The 21,547-nt window shown below is 37.5% G+C and overlaps 1 protein-coding gene across 1 annotated transcript in view; it reads left to right on the plus strand.

Moving 5' to 3' along the window:
• Positions 1 to 241: 241 nt before the first annotated feature.
• Positions 242 to 21,547, plus strand: part of HERC6 (HECT and RLD domain containing E3 ubiquitin protein ligase family member 6) — a 50,613-nt gene continuing 29,307 nt past the window's right edge. Inside the window, exons 1-10 of the mRNA XM_081058036.1 lie at positions 242 to 611; positions 3,132 to 3,291; positions 5,021 to 5,097; positions 7,852 to 8,079; positions 9,405 to 9,499; positions 14,218 to 14,345; positions 15,124 to 15,260; positions 15,787 to 15,854; positions 19,415 to 19,536; positions 20,099 to 20,158. Coding sequence (XP_080914162.1) covers positions 416 to 611; positions 3,132 to 3,291; positions 5,021 to 5,097; positions 7,852 to 8,079; positions 9,405 to 9,499; positions 14,218 to 14,345; positions 15,124 to 15,260; positions 15,787 to 15,854; positions 19,415 to 19,536; positions 20,099 to 20,158 — 1,271 coding nt within the window. The 5' untranslated portion in view covers positions 242 to 415. The remainder of the gene's footprint in view (positions 612 to 3,131; positions 3,292 to 5,020; positions 5,098 to 7,851; positions 8,080 to 9,404; positions 9,500 to 14,217; positions 14,346 to 15,123; positions 15,261 to 15,786; positions 15,855 to 19,414; positions 19,537 to 20,098; positions 20,159 to 21,547) is intronic.

Below are 21,547 nucleotides of genomic sequence, written 5' to 3' on the forward strand. Positions count from 1 at the left end.
CACATTATGAATTATCTGTTAAATTATCCTAACATATTAGATTTGCTGTATTACTGTCCACACTTCATAAACGTGGTACTTGCGGCACAGAATTGTTAAGTAACTCGCCCAAAGTCACACAGCTCCTAAGTGGCTTTGCTAGGAGGTAAATCTAGGCACTCTTGCCCCGGAGTCCCTCTCTGCTCCTCAGCACTCGGCGCTCACGTTTAAGCCCCGAAAGCCATTCGCGGGGAGGCAGCAGGATGACGTAGGGCGCCAGGGCCGCGCTTCTTGGGGTGCGGTCAATCGCAAGGAGAGACCGGGGTGGAGTTGGGCCATCTGACCTCCGGGTTTCCAGGACATCTGTCATTAGTCTTTGCGAGCAGGTTGAAGAGGAGCGGACTGACCCCGGCAGGTGGCCGGTTTCGGGAGCGGGATGTACTTCTGGGGCGCCGGCCCCGGGCGGCCGCTGCGTCGGGAACTGACCAGAGCGAGGGGCGCCGAGCTTCAGCAAGCAGCCAGCGGGGGGCGCCACTCGCTGCTGCTGCTGAGCGATGGCACAGTCCACTCGTGTGGGGACAACCGCCGGGGCCAGCTGGGCCAGAGGGGCGTGACGCGCGTGGAGCGGCCAGGTGAGCGCCAGGCCACAGGCGAGGGGTGCGGGGCCAGGCCGGCGGGGGCGCTGGGAGCCTTGAGTCCGCTGGGGCCGCTGCTCCGCGCGGTGTGAGCGCCGCTTCATCAGTTTCCTTTTCCAGACTCCCCTGGTTGGTTTCGGTTTCCAATTCCTCTTCAAAGTAAAACTGAAAGAGAAACTGTGAGTAGCGCCAAACTGGCCCGCTCTCCTCCGAAGAGAGGTGTGGTCCCTCCCGCTGGCCTTTCGAAACTGATCTTTGCCCGCGAGAATCCCTCTGGAACAGTGACCTTGTGGTTTGTGGATTGGACACCTGTAACTCCCTCAGAAATACCCTAGGTCGTCTTTCTTAACATTAAAGAATATATAATAGCATTTTTACCATTACTAATTCTTGTAGAAACAGGGAGAGAAATCACCTATAATTCTAACACCCAAAGACACCTTCTGATTTGATGCGTTTCCTTTTTCCCTATTGTATATTTAATCTTTATAAAAATCTTGTCATTATACAGTTTTGTATACTCTGTATTTATACAACTTTGTAAACTGCATTTTCACCCAACATAGCATGAATATGTTGCCCTCTTGTTATGTATTTTTGAAAATACATTTTAAATTGTTAAATGTGTAAATTGTTTAAATGTGTAACATTCCAGCCTCTGAGAGTACAATTTAATTCTTCTCCTTTTGTGGAAATTAGGTTTTATTCTCATTAGGGGCTTTTATAAATAATACTACAGTTGATATTATTGTAGGTAAATATTTGATGACATTTCTGATTATTTACTTAGAATAAATTACAAGAGTTGTATCTGGGAGGAAAAAAAATTTCCTTTTTTCCTCCACCCTCTTAGTTCTAGTGAGGACCTGTGAAGTAATCTGACAAAGACAGAGACAGATTAACAAGAAAAAAATCAAAAAAATGTGTTAGTGTTTTATATGCACAGGAGTCCACAGAAAAGAAGTGAAACTCAAGAAGTGGTGAGACTCAGGGGCTTATATGCAATTTTAACAAAAATAGGGGCTTGCGATTTGAGGGATGATCAATTGTATGGAAGTGACTTGGAAATATACAATGGAAAACAAGGGTTATTTTAGTAAGGGTTGTTTATGCAGACTCATCTCACTGTCGGCTCTAGTGATAAGTCTCTCTTCCCAGTGTGGGACACGGGGACACCTGCGCAAGGGAAATTTATGCCCTGCTTTTAGGTGGATAAGGGGAGGGCAGAGAACACTTCCTGCATCTGTTGATTCTCAGTTGCCTCAAACTCAAAATAATCTTTATACCAAAGTGGCATATTTTTTGGTGGCATAACCTAATGCCCTTCAGGTACAAATGAGGCCAACACGATACTTACTGCCAAATTGTACTCTAGGAAGGTGGTACCAGTTTCTACTTCCATGAGTGTATGAATCTTTAGGAAATTTTTTATTGTTACATAGTTTTGAAGTAAATCATTGAAAAGGATAAGATCACAAAGATTTTTAGAAAAAAAAACACCTAAGTGTTAAAAAAGCTTTACTATTAATGATATATTTAAGTCCAAACCTTTAATAATTTGGAGGCAAATTATAGGAAAACAGTAGGAAAACAGTGTAGATTGGCTTTTAAGGAAAGATGAACAGGTTTTCATTTGTGGGCACATTTGGCCCATTTAGAGGCATAACTGCACTCTTCATCGTGAGAAGATCTGGCATCTGCCTCTCACACTCATGAGACAAACACACTCCCTGCTTGTTTCCTCCTGAGTAAGCAAACAGGTATTATTCCCTGTTCTCACTATTCAGGGCTGGGAAGCCAGAAGAGTAGAGTGAGGCAATCCCACCATCCCTCTGGCTCTCTGTATTTTGCTGGGTTTTGCTACCACCATCATAGAGAAACATTACCTCAAATGCCATAGTCCCTATAGGTTCCTTTCCTTCGCGATTCCCACTGTCGTAACTAGCAGTTGTATTCCCACAAAGACAGTACAACATACATTGAGCTATTTCCTTCACACCTTTAGCATGGACTTTAGGCCTCCATTTAAAAACCCATTGGGGGCCGGCCGGGTGGCTCAGGTGATTGGAGCTCCATGCTCCTAACTCCGAAGGCTGCCGGTTTGATTCCCACATGGGCCAGTGGGCTCTCAACCACAAGGTTGTCGGTTCAACTCCTGGAGTCCTGCAAGGGATGGTGGGCTGCGCCCTCTGCAACTAAGAACGGCAATTGGACCTGGAGCTGAGCTGTGGCCTCCAAACTAAGGCTGAAAGGACAACAACTTGAAGCTGAACGGCACCCTCCATAACTAAGATTGAAAGGACAACAACTTGATTTGGAAAAGATCCGGAAAGTACACACTGTTCCCCAATAAAGTCCTGTTCCCCTTCCCCAATAAAATCTTTAAAAAAAAAAAAAGCCCTTTGGAAGAGATGAGAAATCCCAGTGTCCCTTCTATTTGAAGGAAAGTACTGTCTTCAACTTGCTGTTAAATTAATAATCTGGGGTTCCTGTTTTGTTTTGTCTGTGTTCCCAAAGAACCAGTTAAGGCATTGGAAACTCTACGTGTTGGTCTCGTGAGCTGTGGAAAGGAGCACTCCCTGGCTGTCTGTCACAGAGGCAGGGTCTTTGCGTGGGGAGCTGGTTCTGAAGGACAGCTGGGAATTGAAGAATTTAAGGAAATAGTTTTTACACCTAAGTAAGTATTTCAATATATTCATTCATTTATTCAATATTTTTGAGTCCATGTGCCAGGCACCATGCAAGATGCCAGGGTACAAAGATGACAATGACACAGTCCCTAACCTCAACCATTACAGTGTAGGGAGGGAAGGAGGCAGAAAAACAGTTTTAACATCAATTATTATATAGAGTCCTGTGAAGGAGAAGGGTATAGAGAAATGAGAACATATAACCCTTTGATCTTAATCTTATGTATTGGAAATAACTTTATATCACTTAGATCCCCAGAGTTGGTATAAATATTATTTTAAGTGAAAACATTTGAGCAACTGAAGATGCAGAAAGCAGTCTTATCTGAATTTCCCTGTCTGATTAAAGCAGAACCTCTTAAAATTCAGCTGCCATTAACCATCTAGGGAGGGAGTTTCCTGTGATTTCCGCTGCTGTGAAGACAGACTGCCCAATCAGCATCAAAAAAAACCAATAGAACCTTCTATACTATCCCATCGAAGCCCTATCCTCTCCTATCCTCCACTTTTGCTAAGTTGATATATATAAACCTTTACTCGGGTTATTCCACAAATTTTCTATTACTGGAACCTCACATGTGTACATACAGAGGGTGCCAAAACAATGTATACACATTTTAAGAAAGGAAAACTGTATTAAAATTGTAATACTCAATATACACCAATAACAAAAGATGAATACAAGTCACGTTTGACTTCTGCAATTACAAGAGGTGCTCAAAGTGGTTACCATCAGCGAACAGATACTTCTGATTACGGTGAACTACTGTTTGAGCAACATTGACCAAAGTGTCCACTTATGTACATTTTTTTGGCACGCCTGGTATAAATAAACCTGTCTTTTCTCCTGTTAATCTGTTAATTGTCAATTAATAGCAGGCCCCCAATCACTGCACCCAAATTGTAAGGGAAAAGTTTTTTCTCGCAACATAACCTTTTGGCTTATTATAAGTCACTAGGTCCCAATATTTTTCTTAGTAAATGGAGGGAAAAAATAATACCCTCACAAACAGCTTTCGAGGACAAATGATACAATAAGCAGTCTGAATTTTGTGTTCATGAATTACATGCTTTGGAAATGTCCAAAAGCATGTCTTTTAATACGAGGAAGTTACTTCTTGTTATCTCGTGGGGTCATTAAATAGTATGAGAAATTGCTGTGCTTTGAGGGAATGAGCATTGAAGTTGAAATGAAAAGATCATGGGTTGAGTCTAGTTCTACAACTTGATGCCTATTTGACCTCTTTGAATTCTACTAGGTTCCATCATATGAAATTGCTGATCGTTACGTTTGACACACAAAAATGGCAGTTCAACCCAATGGTTTCTTTATCTCACAGGGCTTAAATTAGGTAATGTAGGTGACAGTGTTCTATAAATTTTAAAGCCCTGTGCTATATGTGTGTGAATAAATTTATTTTTCTTTTTGACCAATGAGTATAGAATAAAAGTACATTAAATAATACATTAAAAGTCCAGTAAAAATCATTTTTGCATTATATACTGTTTGGGATTCTGCTCTGTACCTTTGTACGTGTTGATGTCATGGTTTAAAACCGTTCAGAGCTTTGGAATAAAAGTACTACAGAAATGTAAGAACATACAATTGTTTTCCTAGACCAAGTGTATCACTTGGGATAGTTTATAATATCTGTAGTCCACATAGTGGTCCACGCTAAAGAAGGATTAATAGATTTTCTTTTATTTTTATTACAGGAAGATAAAAACTCTGGCTGGTATAAAAATAATACAAGTTTCCTGTGGAAACTACCATTCCCTGGCATTATCAGAAGGTAAAAAAGGCTTCTTGGATCTCCCAAGTGTCACTAGGAACTAATTTTTCAAATACAAATGATACCTATTGATTTTTAATGCATTGGGATTCATTTTAATGCATTTAGAAGTTTGTAATTCTCCAGATTTCATAAAATGTGTTGTCCTTCCTTTTTTGTTTTGTTTTTAATTTTCTTTGTTTTTATTAAACTCTAAGTAGTGCCTAATTCAAATCTCACCGCCATAAAGAACCATCTCTCTTTACATGACTTGATTGGCTGACTGTCTCAGAACTCAGTATGGTTTTATTTCTAGCATTATGCCAAATTGCTTGTCTGCACTAGCAAACTCAGACAAAGGCCTATTTGTCTTTTTTACTCAGATCAAAGAAAGAAAAGTCAAGATGTCAAAATCATGACTGTGTATTTTTAACACCAATATCCCCCATCCTTTATCCATCATCAGGCCAAATTTCTCTATGGCGAGTATCAGGGAGGATAAATTTTTCCTTTATCCTCTCAGGTTCAGTACCTTGGGGCCTGCAAATCTAACGAAAGACAGCTTACTGAGAGAAAACGCACACGATTGTTGTTGACACTTTTGTGCATGGGAGATCCCAGAAAAAAAGCGAAACTTAAGAAGTAGTTAGACTCTAGGGCTTATATGCCATTTTAACAAAGGAAAGGAGGCTTGGGCCAGGAGAGATAAATTGTGGGGAAACGACGGAAATATGTGGAGGAAACTAATAGAAAATAAGGGTTAGTTTAGTAAGGGTTGTTTGCGCAGACTCATGTCAGTGCTGACTCTCCATCTCTGGTGGTGAGTCCCTCTCCCATTCCTGATACAGGAGCAGAGGACACCTTCACAAGGGAAATTTATACCTCGCTTTGGGGTGGATAAAGGGAGGGCGGAGAACTCTCTACATCTGTTGATTCTCATTTACCTTCGGTTCAAACTAATCCTTCTCTCAAAATTGCATATTCTGATCCCCTTCAAGAGCCATATAATACTTATGTGTCCTGCAGGTGCTTTCTCATGCATAATTGCAACTGTGCCACAGGGTCCATGGACAGCCACCATTTCTTGGTTGCACTCAATGTGCCAGCTACTCTGTTAAATGCTTTACATGTGTTGTCATGTAATTGCCTAAAACACAGAAACGAGGTATTATTTGTATTCTCATTTCAGAAATGAGGACTTTTGGGTTTAGAGGCTTTCAATGATTTGTCTAAGATCACACACTAAGAAATAGAAGAGATGGGATTGGAACCTATACTTGTTTACATCCCAACCCTAAGGGCTTACTCACTGTATCATGCAGGCTGTGCCACCGGGACAATCCCATGGCTATAGTGTGATTCCTTCTACCTACCATTTCTAGCTGTTTGATATAAGGCGAGTTATTTAATTTTGTTGAGTCTCAATCTTCTCATCTGTAGGAATATTGATGCCTAACTTAAAAGGTCATTTAGAAGATTCAGTGAGAGAAGGTACACAATATATCTTGTATAAACCACGGCAGATAGTAGAGGTGTAATAAATATTCATTTCTTTTCTTTTCTTACTTTCCTTCTTCTTTTTTAAAATCACAAAATTTTTAATTTATATTTTATTGAGATATAACTGACATGACATTACATAGTGTCTGGTGTACAACATAAGGATTCGATATTTGTATATACTGCGAAATGATCACCACAATGAATCTAGTTGACATTTATCACCATACAGTTACAGAATATTTTTGTTTTGTAATGAAACTTTTAAGATTTACTCTCTTAGCAACTTTCACATATGCAACACAGTATTATTAACTTTAGTCACCATGCTGTACATTAAATCCTCATGACTTATTTTATAACTGGAAGTTTGTACCCTTTGACTCCCTTCACTCTTTTTGCCCCCACCAGCAACTACCAATCTGTTCTTGGTATCTATGAGCTTTTTTCTTTTAAAGATTCCAGATATAAGTGAGATTATACAGTATTTGTCTTTCTCTGACTTATTTTACTTAGCATATTGCCCGCAAAGTGCATCCATGTTGTCGCAAATGGTTCTTCCTCTTAATTATTGAAATGATTTGCATTATGTCTTTGGGGTATTGACTTGTCTTTACATTGGTCTGGAACGTAAAGGCTGTGTAGAGTTCAGCACTCAATGCATTTGCTATGGTGAACTATGAGTACTCATAGACCTTCGTGAGAGTTTGACATTGTTCAGTGTGCTTGCAAAAATTCTTTCCGGTGGTAGAAACAACTTAGAAGAGTTCAGAATAAAAATCAGATATAATAACATAAAAATCTGAGATGTGTTGGCATTTCTCTGGGTAAATAATTAAGCATTAGGAAAGCTTGATTTTTGACCTGATATTAATTATCCATCTCTGGTCAAATTCAAAAATTCAATGGGTTGTCTACCCCATGGTGTCATTCCACAAGTATTTATCAAGTATCCACAATGTTTCTAGATAAGAAGATATAGCAGTGAACAAACCTAAAACCCTGCTTTCATGGAGCTTATATCCTGTAGGCAAGTAGGGGAAGTGAACCTTAAACACACAAATAGTCATGTACTATAACAGATAGGAAAAAGATTTTGGAAGGGACTTTTAAAGGCGATCTTGACCATTTCCCTTGCCTTTAGTCAAAATACTTTAAGCTCATTTATCCCTGTTTCATTCTTTGAAGATTTTTAGGATTAGGGTGGTACTATCTACTTGAATTTGGCATTCCAATGTGTATGTAATTTTGAACATCTCTTCTTTATTTTTGTAGATGCCCAAGTGTTTTCATGGGGAAAGAACAGCCATGGGCAGCTCGGCCTGGGGAAGGACTTCCCCTCCCAAGCCAGCCCACAGAGGGTGACGTCTCTGGAGGGGATCCCTCTGACTCAGGTGGCTGCAGGAGGGGCCCACAGCTTTGCCCTGTCTCTCTCTGGGGCTTCATTTGGCTGGGGAAGCAACACTGCAGGGCAGCTCGCCCTCAGTGGGAAAAATGTCCTAGGTAAGAAGACAGTCTTGTTCTTGCAGTAAATCATTATTTCTTTCTGGTTGGACGATCAACTCTGCAAAGGGCAGTCTCAAAGCTTAGAACAGTGGTTCCCAAATTTGTGACACAGTAGAATCATTTAGGGATTCTATTAACTTTTGATTGCTACTATAGCAAATTATCACAAACTTAATAGCTTAAAACAACACAGATTTATTATCTTATTGTTCTAGTAGTCTGAAGTCTGATGAGGGTCTCACTGGGCTAAAATCAAGGTGTCAAAAGGACTGTGTTCCTTTCTGAAGGCTCTAGGGCAGAAATCATTTTCTTCCCTTTTCCAGCTTCTAAAGGCCAGCTGCATTCCTTTACTCATAGACCCCTTTCTTCTTTAGAGCCAGCAATGGCTGCTTACGTCTTTCTTAAGTCACATTACTCTGACATTGACTCTTCTGCTTCTTTTTCCTTCAGTTAAATGACCCTTGTAATCTCCCTATTTTAAGGTCAACTGATTAGCAACTTTAATTCCATCTGCTTCCTTAACTCTCCTTTGATATGTACCCTAACATGTTCACAGGGTCTGGGAAAAGGACATAGACAGCTTCAGGAGGTCATTATTCTGTCTACCATAAGAGCATTTTAAAATTCCAATGCCTAAGTTGGACCCCATACCAATTAAATAAGAATGTCTGGGGATGGAAGCCAAGCATCAGCCATTAATAAGGATCCCACAGGTGATTCTGATGTGCAGCAAAATTTGGGAACCACTGGATTGATTAGAAGCTTGCGAGAAGTAGGGGAAACAACCAGTTCATCTGGCAACCTTTAAACAACACTCACTGTGAAGTCTTCCCCATGGACCCCATCCTCCTCTGTTTGATTCTTTACATTTGGCTAACATATATTTAGCACCTGTTAAGAGCCAGTACCATGCTGAACACTGACATCTCACTTCATTTAACTCTGTCAACATGAAGTAGGTCCTTTTATTTTCTCATTTATGATTACATATTTGCAGAACACCTACTATGTGATAGAAATGAATACAATATGATGGTGATATTATGGGGATGAGGGTCTTAAAGCTTAGCTTTCTAGGGCACTAGACTCAGGCATGCTAGAAGATTAAATAGTTTCCAGAAAGAAATACTAAAAGACTGCTTTTGTTTTCCAAAGCAGGACTTTCCTTCTGTTTTATAATACCTCTCATTATTTATTTACTTTTTAAAATTATGGTAATGAATTAGAAGATAATAAAAATATTAAAAACTATTAAAAAAATGAAAACACACGATATCTGAGTCTGCTTCTTATCCTCGAGGGTTTCTGCTTTCTTTTAGCAGGGCAAAGCGACAAGCCTCGTTCAATTGGTGCACTGAAGAGTCTAGATGTGATTTATATCAGTTGTGGTTATGAACACACTGCAGTGCTTACCCAGGTAATCCAAATGTCTTACTTTTTTTTTAAACCCCAGAGAAATGTTACCATAGGGTACATTGTACTGATTATTGTTGAATCCACTCAGTGTACAAAACATTTAAGAGGAGAGGTTAACCCAATATAAACCATGAAATTTTCAAGATCTTGTAACGTAAGCTAATTTTATCTTTGGGTTAATATAGGAGCTAATACTTTCAGCATTCATAATGTGTCATTCATAATATGGTTCTACCGATGAAAATGATTATAGAAGCAACAAAGTAATTTTTACAGTTTTCAATAACTCACATTAGAGACTAGAACACAGTTTGTTCCATTTCTTGCTTGGCACAAATATGAGCTGGCTTCCTGAATGTTTCCTCCTCTTCTTGTACTGGTCATATACTATATTACAGTATGATGGATTTTCTCCATTGCCATAAGAAATAGACTTAGAAACTGTATGGTTGAAATGTTTATTTAAAAACTAAATATCTAAAATAACTTTTATTACTTGTGTTAAAAGCCTGTTTGGAGTATGTTATTTGTAGCAAGAGAAAGTAGAGTTGTTTTCATCAAGAATCAGCTTTTGAAGATACTTTGAGACAAATGAAAACACAGTGACTCAAAATCTATGGGATACAGTCAAAGGAGTTCTAAGAGGGAAATTCCTAGCAATACGGGCCTACTTCAAGAAACAAGAAAAATCTCAACTAAACAGTATAACCTTATACCTAAAGGAACTAGAGAAAGAAGAACAAATGAAGCCCAAAGTGAGTAGAAAGAAGGAAATGATAAAGATCAGAGCAGATATAAATGAAATAGAGACTGAAAAAACAAAAGAACAATGAAGTCAAGAGCTGGTTCTTTGAAAAGGTAAACAAAATTGATAAACCTTTAGCCAGACACTTCAAGAAAAAAAAAGAGAGGGACCACATAAACAAAATCAGAAATGAAAGAGAAGTGACACCACAGAAATATGAAGTATTATAAGAAAATACTATGAATAGTTATATCCCAATAAATTGGACAACCTAGAAGAAATGCATAAATTCCTACAAACATACAATCTTCCAAGACGGAATCAGGAAGAAACAGAAAATCTGAACAGACCGATTACTAACAAAATTAAATCAGTAATTAAAAAACTCCCAACAACAAAAGTCCTGGACCACATGGCTTCACAGGTGAATTTTACGAAACATTCAAAGAAAAATTAATACCTCTTCTAAGATTATACTTCTCAAACTATTCCAAAAATTTGAGGGAAGTCTCCCCAACTCATTTTATAAGGCCAGTATTACCCTCATACTGAAACTAGACAAAGACACTACAAAAAAAGAAAATTATAGGCCAATATCCCTGATGAATATAGGTGCAAAAATCCTTAACAAAATATTAGCAAAACAAATTTAGCAATATATTAAAAAGATTATACACCATGATCAAGTGGGATTTATTTATTTCTGGGCTGCAAAGTTGTTTCAATATTCAAAAATCAATAATATATAATGAATGCCAACTATAATTTTATATATATAATGTGATGGCTCAGTGCAATGTCGGAGGGATAGTGGATGGGGGGTGGGGGGTTCACAGTGTGAGGGATATCAATGATGAACGTCTAAGTATTACCTTGTCTTGTACACCTGAAACTAATAATAAAAATAAATAAATAAATAATAAAAATAAATAAATAAAAATCAATAATATATATATCACATAAACAAAATGAAGGATAAATATCGTATGATCCTATCAATAGATGCAGGAAAAGCATTGAAAAAATCAATCATCCATTTATGATTAAAAAAAAAAATCTCAATAAAGTGGGGATAGAGGGAACATACTTCAATATAATAAAGACAATACCATGTTTCCCCGAAAATAAGACCTAGCTGGACCATCAGCTCTAATGTGTCTTTTGGAGCAAAAATTAATGTAAGACCCAGTATTATATTATATTATATTATATTACATTACATTATATTATACCTGGTCTTTTATTATATTAAAATAAGACTGGGTCTTATATTAATTTTTGCTCCAAAAGGTGCATTAGAAGTGATGGTCTGGCTAGGTCTTATTTTTGAGGAAACATGGTATCTGACAATTACCTAACACCACATTCAATGGTGAAAAGCTGAAAGCTTTTTCTTTAAGATCAGGAACAAGACAAAGATTTCCACTTTCACCACTTTTATTCAACATAGTATTGGAAGTCCTAGCCCATCAGTCAGACAAGAAAAATAAATAAAAGATATCCAAATTGGAAAAGATGTAAAACTGTCATTATTTGCAGATGATATACTTTACAGAGAGATAGCCCTAAAGATTCCACCAAAAAACTATTAGAATTGATAAATTGATTCAGTAAAGTAGAAGTCTACAAAATTAATATTCAGACATTGGTTGCATTTTTATACACCAATGACAAACTATCAGAAAGAGAAATTAAGAAAACTATCCCATTTACAATTGCACCAAAAAGAATAAAATACCTAGGAATAAATTTAACCAAGGAGGTAAAAGCCTCGTACTCTGAAAACTATATGACATTGAAGAAAGAAAATGAAGAAGATACAAATAAGTGAAAGCACATACCATGCTCATGGGTAGGAAGAATTAACATTGTTAAAATGCCCATACCACCCAAAGCAATCTACAGATTCAGTGTAATCCCTATCAAAATACCAATGGCATTTTTCATAGAACTAGAAGAAATAATCCTAAAATTTATATGGAGCCACAAAAGACTCTGACTAGCCAAAACAATCTTGAGACAGAAGAACAAAGTTGGAGGTATCATGCTACCTGATATCAAACTATACTACAAGGCTACAGTAATCAAAACAGCACGGTATTGGCATAAAAATAAATTATTTATTTATCTTTTTATTGGCATAAAAAAGATCAATGGAACAGAACAGAGAGCCCAGAAATAAACTCACACCTGTATGGTCATTTTATCTATGGCAAAGGAAGCAAGAATATACAATGGGGTAAAGATAGTCTCTACAATAAATGGTGTTGGGAAAACTGGACAGATACATGCAAAAAAATGAACCAGACCACTTTCTTACACCATATAAAAAAGTAAACTCAAAATGTATTAAAAACTTAAATATAAAACCCAAAACCATAAAATTCCTAGGAGAAAACACAGGCATTCAACACTTTGATGTAGCTCTTAACGATATATATATATATATATTTTATTTATGTCTTCTTGGGTAAGGGAAACAAGAGAAAAAATAAACAAAAGGGACTGCATCAAACTAAAAAGTTTTTGCACAGTGAAGAAAAACATCAACAAAATGAAAAGACAACCTAGAATAGGAGAAGATATTTGCCAAGGGTACATTCAATAAGGGATTAATATGCAAAATATATCAAGAACTCATACAACTTAACACCAAAAAGAACAAACAATCCGATTTAAAATTGGGCAGAGGACCTGAATAGACATTTCTCCAAAGAGGACATACAGATGGCAATAGACATATGAAAAGATGCTCAACATCACTAATCATCAGGAAAAAGCAAATTAAAACCAAAATGAGATGTCACCCCACAGCTCTCAGAATGGCTATCATCAATAAATAACAAACAACATGTTGTCAAGGACATGAAGAAAAGGCAACCCTAATGCACTGTTGGCGGGATTGTAAATTGGTGCAGCCACTATAGAAAACAGTATAGTTTTCAGTATTCCTCAAAAAATTTAAAATAGAACTGCTATATCATCCAGCAATTCCACTCCTGGGTATTTATCTGAAGAAATCCAAAACACTAATTTGAAAAAAGACATATGCACCCCTATGTTCATTGCAGCATTATTTACAATAGCAAAGACATGGAAGCAACCTAAGTGTCCATTGGTAGAGGAATAGATAAAGAAGAAATGGTGCATATATACAATGGAATATTATTTGGCCATAAGGAAAAGAATGAAATCTTACCACTTGTGACAATATGAATGGACCTAGAGGGTATTATGCCAAGTGAAATAAGTCAGACAGAGAAAGTCAAATACCATATGATTTCACTTATATGTGAAATCTGAAAAACAAAATAGAAACAAACTAATAGATACAGAGGACAAACTGAGAATTGCCAAATGGGAGAGGAGTTGGGGAGCTGGGTGAAAAAAGGTGAAGGGATGAAGAAGTACAAACAGGCAGTTATAAAAATAGTCATGGGGACACCAAGTACAGCATAAGGAATATAGTCAATAATATTGTGATAACTATGTATGGTGTCAGATTGGTAGTAGACTTACTGGGGTGATCACTTTGGAAGGGGTATAAATTTCTCATCACTAGGTTGTACACCTGAAACTAATATCATATTGTATGTCTACTGTAATTGAAAAGTAAATTTAAACAAAGAATCATCTTCTGAAAAGAGATTATTTTCAGAGTAATGTGCAATAAAGCAACCCTATACTTAAATGATAGTGTTATTTTTCAATCAGTTATTTTGTCCATCCTTTTATTCTACAAACATATATGAAGTGCCTAGTTCTTAAGGGAATGCCAATGATATTTTATGTTTAATGTTTTAACTCCAAATTCACTATGAGAAATTCTAAGTATAGCACCGCTCCTCTTTATCTACAGCTTATATTTCATATAATGCTCTCATATAATTCTGTTATATACTTAATCTATAACTTTTTGTTATTTATTTATTTATTTTTCCTGAAATTAGTCTGATTTCTTCTTTTTAAAACAGGATGGGAAAGTGTTCACATTTGGAGATAATAGCTATGGACAGCTGGGACACAGCCCCACTTCTGAGAAGAGAGTTCCACAACACGTGGAAAGAATTGAAGGCTTAGTTTCACAGATAGATTGTGGAAGGTAATAGGCTTTTTTTTTTTTTTTAGAATGAGTGGAAAGTGTTATATTTTATTACTTAGAAATGACTCATGACAAAGACAACTACTATGTTAATAATCTATTCAATTTTTTTTAAAAAAAGAAATGACTCAAGTGGGATGTTATCGAATCTTAAAACCTTAAAATATGTGATATCCTTTTCATAGATGATCTTTCTTTCTGAAAATTTACTTCTTTCAAATATAGTTTAATTTTACCATTTTTTTCTTCTTTACCCTTGGCATTGCATTTATTTCATAAGAATTTAGTGTGAGTTTACTGTGTTAGACCACCTAACTAGTTGCTGCAAGGTGTGGGAGTGGGTTTGTAACAAAAATAGTGGTGCTTGTCCACTTGAGTTGATAAAACAAAATTAAAGTAATCTCATGCTCGTGCATGTAGAAGATGATGTATATTTGCATATATATTCAGAATTTTGCATAACCTAAATATGAGGACACTTTGAGTATTGTCTACTTAATTCATAAAAAAAAAAAAACCCAAACACTTGCATTTAAAACGCAAATGATAGAAACCATAGTAAGACCTAACAATATCGTATATTCACGGTTAGTAATAAGTTAATATTCACCTACCATTTATTTTAACCTCATCATTTGGTATCTTCTAACCCTAACATTGTAATGAGGGATCTGTGTACTTAGTATAAGATAAATCCGTTATTTTGTGTTAGGAGACATCATCTTTCTCAAAACCATGAGTATCTTGGTCTTCATTATATTCATTCTCTCTCCTGTAGTTTTCACACCCTTGCATATGTCTACACCACTGGTCAGGTGGTGTTTTTTGGTCGTGGACCAAGCTGCACAAGCACCCCAACTCATCCAGAAGCCCAGACAGAGAACTTTGACATTAGCTGCCTGATTTCTGCTAATGGTATGAGTGATCCACTAATTCATGATTTTTCTGTTAATTGATGTCACTGGAGGACAAATATCATTCATCTTCCTCTCAAAGGAGTGTGTGGTACTATGGTTTGTCTACTACGATTGTTTTTCATTTGTAAAATATGCATTTTTTCTTATGCACTGATTCCTGGAGTATTTGGTAATCTTTTCTAAAGATTAAGATAATACAAAAGAAGTTGCCAAACATCAGAGCAATACATTTTTATATATTTAATCAAACCTTTTCTAAAGCACATCAGCCTGACGAAAGTACATGAAAAATCAAATTTTCGGCTAAGTGAATATATGACATGAAACCTGATAAAAATTAACATTTTCTTCTGTGGTAGTCAAAATCCATTTAGAAGAATATAAATTTTCTATAAATAAGTAAATTTAGCTTGGTAATACATCAGATATTTTATGTCTTTTTAAAAGAGGAGTTTTAGGTTTACAACAAAAGATTTATTTTTTACTTATAAAAACAATAAACATGAATTTCTGACTTCTTTTAGACCTTGTGGGTGTTCAAGTCAAACACATTTTTGCTGGAACATATGCCAACTTTGTGACAACTTATCAGGTATCTACTTACACTTTCTTTTTTTTTCTAAAACTAATAGTTTTCCTCTAGATTTCAGAGCAGTATTTGAAATATTGTATCATTTGCATGTATTCAAATTTCTTACTAAAATTATAAGATTCTCTTAGAATGCTTTTTAAAAAATATTATGTAATTCTCACTTCCTCATTTGGCTTCCTAACAGACGAGGCCTCATATTCATTGGTTTTCACTAACTTTTTTTTTTTATTAAGAATACTAACGATGATAATAAAGCACTTATGACTAATGTTAATTGTAGTCGTCATGCATTAGGCACTAAGCCGAGTACTCTGAATGTATCAACACGTTTAGTCCTCATATCAATTCCATTTGGTGTTATGGTATTTCCCTCTCTTTTACATATGGAAAAACTGAGGTTCTGAGAGGTTGGAATCTCACCCAACCCAAAGTTGCGATGCTTAGAAATGGCAGTACTGGGTTCAAATCCAAACAATCCAGCCTCAAAGCTTAACCAATTGCCCACCATGCTAATGCCTTCCCTATTGTTAACTGAGAGGATTTTATTATATGTCTCGGTGAGTTCTGAAACGTTTGTGTGGAGACAAAAGCACACATATTTTCCTAGTTCATACTTTTTTTCTATTATCAGGAATGTTTTAAATTTGACATCCATATAGACTCGTACTATATTCCCTAGGACAGTAAATGGTCAGAGGCCAAGGTTTGTGCTGCTGGGATAGTCAGGAAATTGTACTTGGTTGCTCTGTCATAGCCATTCAATCAGCCAGTCCACAAATGCCTCCTGTCTCAGGCTTTGCTCTTAGTGCTTGGGATAGAAGTGAACAGTACAAGGATCCTATTGTTTGTATTCTATAAGGTTGCCCGCATTCATGGCATTTGGATTCTACAGGGAAGGACAGGCAATAAACATGTAAGTGCAGAATAAGATTGTGTTAGAGAGTGACGAGTGCTCTGAAGAAAACAAAACAGGTCATTTGAGACTGATGAGGTAGGCTTCTATAGAAATGTCAGTCAGGGAAAGCCTTGCAGAGGCTGTGACATTTGAGCAGAGATCTTCGCCATGCTTAGATCCAGAGAAAGAGCATTTCGGGTAGAGGGAATGACACGTAGAAAGCCCTGGTGCAAGAATATGTTTAGCCTGTGTGAGGGACAGAAAGAAAGCCAGTCAGTCAGACAGAGCTTGGTAGGAAAGAATGTAGAGTTCTATGAGATGGAGTCAGGTATGTAAGGTGGGCTAAGTTATGTGAGATGGAGTCAGTTTGAAATGTCCTTGAAGAGGAGATCCAGAGTCTTAGTTGGATGTCTGAATCAGGGAGGATGTCAGCACCAGAATATAAACATGGTAGTTATCAAACTCTAGATAGTATTTAAAGCCAGGGACCTGGATGAAGGTCACCTAGAGAGAAAGTAAAAATGAGAAAAGACGGGAGGCAAAATCCAGCCTTGAGGGAGTTCTCCATTTAGAGGTAAGGCAGTGAGGAAGAGCCATAAGAGACTGAGAAAGACCAGTTTCTGAAGTAGGGGAAAACCAGGGGAGGGTGGCTCATCAAGCCAAGAAAAAAAAAAGTATTTCTATCAAGAGGAAGTGGCCAATCCTGTCACATACTGCTGAGAGGTCGAATAAGATGAGCACAGAGTTTGTTTTTGTTTTGTGAAGATTGAGTCATCTCAGGGGAGAATGGATGAAACCTGACTGAGTGGGGGGGCGGGGACAGAGAATAGGAGGGGAACAAGTAGAAACAATGGCTGTGAAAACTCTGAGAAGTTGTGTTGTGAAGGGGAATAGGGAACAGTGGGAGGGTTTTGTTATTGTTTAGAGAGGGGATATTAAGATATGTTTGAAAAAAAAAAAAGATACGTTTGTGTGCCTGTGAGAATGATCCAGTTCAGATGGGGAAAGTGATGAATCATAAGAGTGAATAATTGTCATAACTGCAGAGGAACATTTGCGTTGTGGTGGCTGCTATTGCTGTCTAGGGGGTAGAGGCCAGAGATGCTGCTGAACATCCTACAAGGCACAAAATGGCCCCTCACAACAAAGAATGATCTGACCCAAAACATCAATAGTGTCCGTTTAGAAACCTTGACCAAGGGCATGACTGGCTGAGGTGGAGCAGAGGAAAAGAAATGGTATGTAGGGAGCACCTTATTGGCCTGATGTTCCTGAGATGTGGGAGGAAAAAAAAGTTTCTTCATGATTGAACTATAGGGGACACCCAGGACTCAGATCAAGAAGCTGGAGGGAACTTTAGGAGTCATGGTTATACATCTTTATCAAGAGGTCTTTATTTAAGCATTAAATAAAAAATAATGCACAATTTCCTGACCCATTACAAGTTTAGTGGAGGCAGAGGTATAATATGGAGCAGATCACTAACGTTTTTGGGAAACTATGTTAAAGACATATTTTTCTTTTCAGTGATTTCTGACACCTCTGGCTGAGCCATTTGGTTTCAAATAGTTCCAGAACCATGGTTCTCAAAGTGTGGTCCCCAAACCAGCAGCATCAGCGTCACCTGGGAATTTGTTAGATGCAAATTCTTGAGCTACACCCCTGACCTATTGAATCAGGAACTGTGGGGATCGGCTGAGCAATCTATGCTTTAACAAGATCACCAGGTGATTCTGTTGCATGATGAAGTTTGAAACCCACTTATATAAATGTAAAAATCTGTGGCTGCTTAAAGAGGAGAAAGAAACTAGTATTTATTAAGCACCTACTATAATTTAAAGGCTTTGCATACATAATATCATTTAACCTTAACAAGATCCCAGGGAGGTAGGTATTGGGTATTGTTATCTCATTTATTTTTTATTGTGGTAAAATATATATATAACAAAATTTGCCACTTTAACCAATTTTAAGTGAACAGTTCAATGGCACTAAATGCATTCACAATGTTGTTGTTGAATGCAACCATCACCACTATTCATCTCCAAAACCTTCTCATCACCCCAAACAGAAACTCTGGAAACATTAAATAATGGCTCTCCCCTTACCCCCATCCCCAGGTAACCTCTAATCTACTTTCTGTCTATAAATTTTCCTACTTCATATAAATGGAATCATACAATATTTGTCTTTTTGTATTTGGCATTTATTTCACTTAGCATAATGTTTTCAAAGGTCATCCATGTTGTAGCATGTACCAGAATTTCCTTCCTTTTTATGACCAAATAATATTCCATTGTATGTATACACCACATTCATCTGTTGATGCTGTGGATGGACATGGGTTGTTTCCATCTTTTGGCTACTGTGAATAATTCCTGCAGTAAATATTGGCTTACATGTATCTGCTTGAGTTCCTGTTTTTAGTACTTTTGTGTTATCCCATTTTTTTGAATGATGGAACTAAGGTTCAGACCAAGTGGCCAATGCTAGGAATTGGAACAACCAGGCCAGTCTGATGCCATAGCTCCTCACACCAAATCCCACTGTCTGAGAGGACTGGTCCTATCTACCACGTGTACCACAAACTTGATTGGGTTATTTGTTACTCAGCGTCTGTGTGTGTGTGTTACTGATCGTTCTTTTTTCTTCTTCTTCTTGAAAGCATACTAATTCCACAGATGTTTCCAAGAAAACTTTGCCAGAAATAAGCCGAATTAACCAGTCCCTGACAGAACAATGGATGACAGTGGCAAGTGGAAGTACCAAACGTGAAGTGGCTGAGAGGTGGCTCTGTTAATCATAAAGCACTCTTCTTGGTTCTGAAGCCATGGTCGTTTTATCCCAGACATAAGAAAGAGGGTTTGGCTTTGTTGTGAAGGCATTTGTATTTTACCCATGATTCTCTTCTGCCACCCTTAATTTGAAGAAGCCATTGACTTATTCATTCATTCATCATCGATTTAACAGTTATATTGAGGATGTACAATATCCCAGGCACCTTGATAGGTGAGGGAGATGTAGGAGTGAATCGGAAACACATTCTGACTCACAAAGCCTTCACTCAGGTGGACTGTTTTTATATCTTCATAGTTTATTTTCTGGAGCTCCATAAGTTTCTGTTTTCAGAAGTATGGATTTTATTTAAATCTAGGTGACTTGATCAACTGTGAAGGGTGTTGGTAAAATTTAGCAGTCACATGCACAAAGTATAACGAGCATTTAGAGGACTCTAAGAAGGGTGTTTTCATTAATAATGATTCCGCATCATCACTTAGATATTCAGACATGAGATAAAAGGAGGCATGCTTTACAGTATGTTATAACTTAACCCTTATTACTTTTGTAGGGAAATTGAAGTGATATTTTCATCTCCTGCTTGTCTGACTGCAAGTTTTTTAAAGAAAAGGTAATATTTACTTTCACTTAAAACTGGGGAATTTTTTTTTTTTAAGATTTTATTGGGGAAGGGGAACAGGACGTTTTATTGGGGAACAGTGTGTACTTCTAGGACTTTTTTTCCAAGTCAAGTTGTTGTCCTTTTCGTCTCAGTGGTGGAGGGCACAGCTCAGCTCCAGGTCCAGTTGCCGTTTTTCTAGTTGCAGGGGGCGCAGCCCACCACCCCATGGGGGAGTCGAACCAGCAACCTTGTGATTGAGAGGACACACTCCAACCAACTGAGCCCATCTAGGAGCTCAGTGGCAGCTCAGCTCAAGGTGCCGTGTTCAATCAATGTTAGTTACAGGGGGCGCTGCCCACCATCCCTTGCGGGACTCGAGGAACTGAACTGGCAACCTTGTGGTTGAGAGCCCACTGGCCCATGTGGGAATCGAACCGGCAGCCTTCGGAGTTAGGAGCATGGAGCTCTAACCGCCTGAGCCACCCGGCCAGCCTGAAACTGGGGAATTTTTAAAATGAAATCTTTCGACTCAGTAATTTTAATTTGTGAATTTTGTTATCTACGAACCAAAAGTTCAATCTAGAAAACTCCATGGATTGTTATAGAATCCTTCTATTTTGTAAAGTGATTTTCTATTAGACTACTATTAAGCTGTAATTCCTAATTCACATTGTTTATCTCCTCTGCCCTGCCCTCCTCTGTTATGTGATTGAAGGAGTGGTGTTTTCTCAGTATCTTTGTATAGGAGTGATTAGTTCATTCTAATGTCACTTTAGTACTTAGAGGACAAGGCTGTACTTTGCAGTTCTTACTATGGTGGGATCAATAAGGAAAGTTGATCTATTTATTTTATCTTTAACTAGTCTCACTATTACAGAAGAAAATCTAACTTCTTTCTGATTTGTTTTGACACTTGGTCTGATCCAGTAATTTAAACAATTCCTTTGCGAAATGCTCAACATTTGGTCTTCTATTTCTTCCTCTCCTTCCCCATGCTAGCCAATAATATGCTTAAGAATTGTTAAAAGGTAAACTGAGGCATATTAAAAATTTTAAGAGTTTATTTTAATAGCAAATATCAATTGGAATGGGGCAGTGCCAAACCGGAAGTGGTGAGGAACATTCTGCCGACAGGAGCCAAGGGAAAGACTTGAGGAGAAAAAGTGCAGAAACAAAGAAAGAAAATTATTTGATTGGTTATAGCTTAAAGCCTAGTTAGCTGTTTGTGACTGGTTGTCCTTAGGTTTTTATTTCATAACTTTGAGGCATTTACAAGTTTAGATTTTGGGTTTGATTACGTAGGTTGCCACGGCGTAAGAGCCACCACAATCTAATGGCCTCATTTTTTAATTTAACAGTATATAAAGGCGGAGAAGCGGGGATAGCAGCATGAAAGGG

The sequence above is a fragment of the Rhinolophus hipposideros genome (assembly GCF_964194185.1).
Source record: "Rhinolophus hipposideros genome assembly, chromosome: 1".
NCBI lineage: Eukaryota > Metazoa > Chordata > Mammalia > Chiroptera > Rhinolophidae > Rhinolophus > Rhinolophus hipposideros.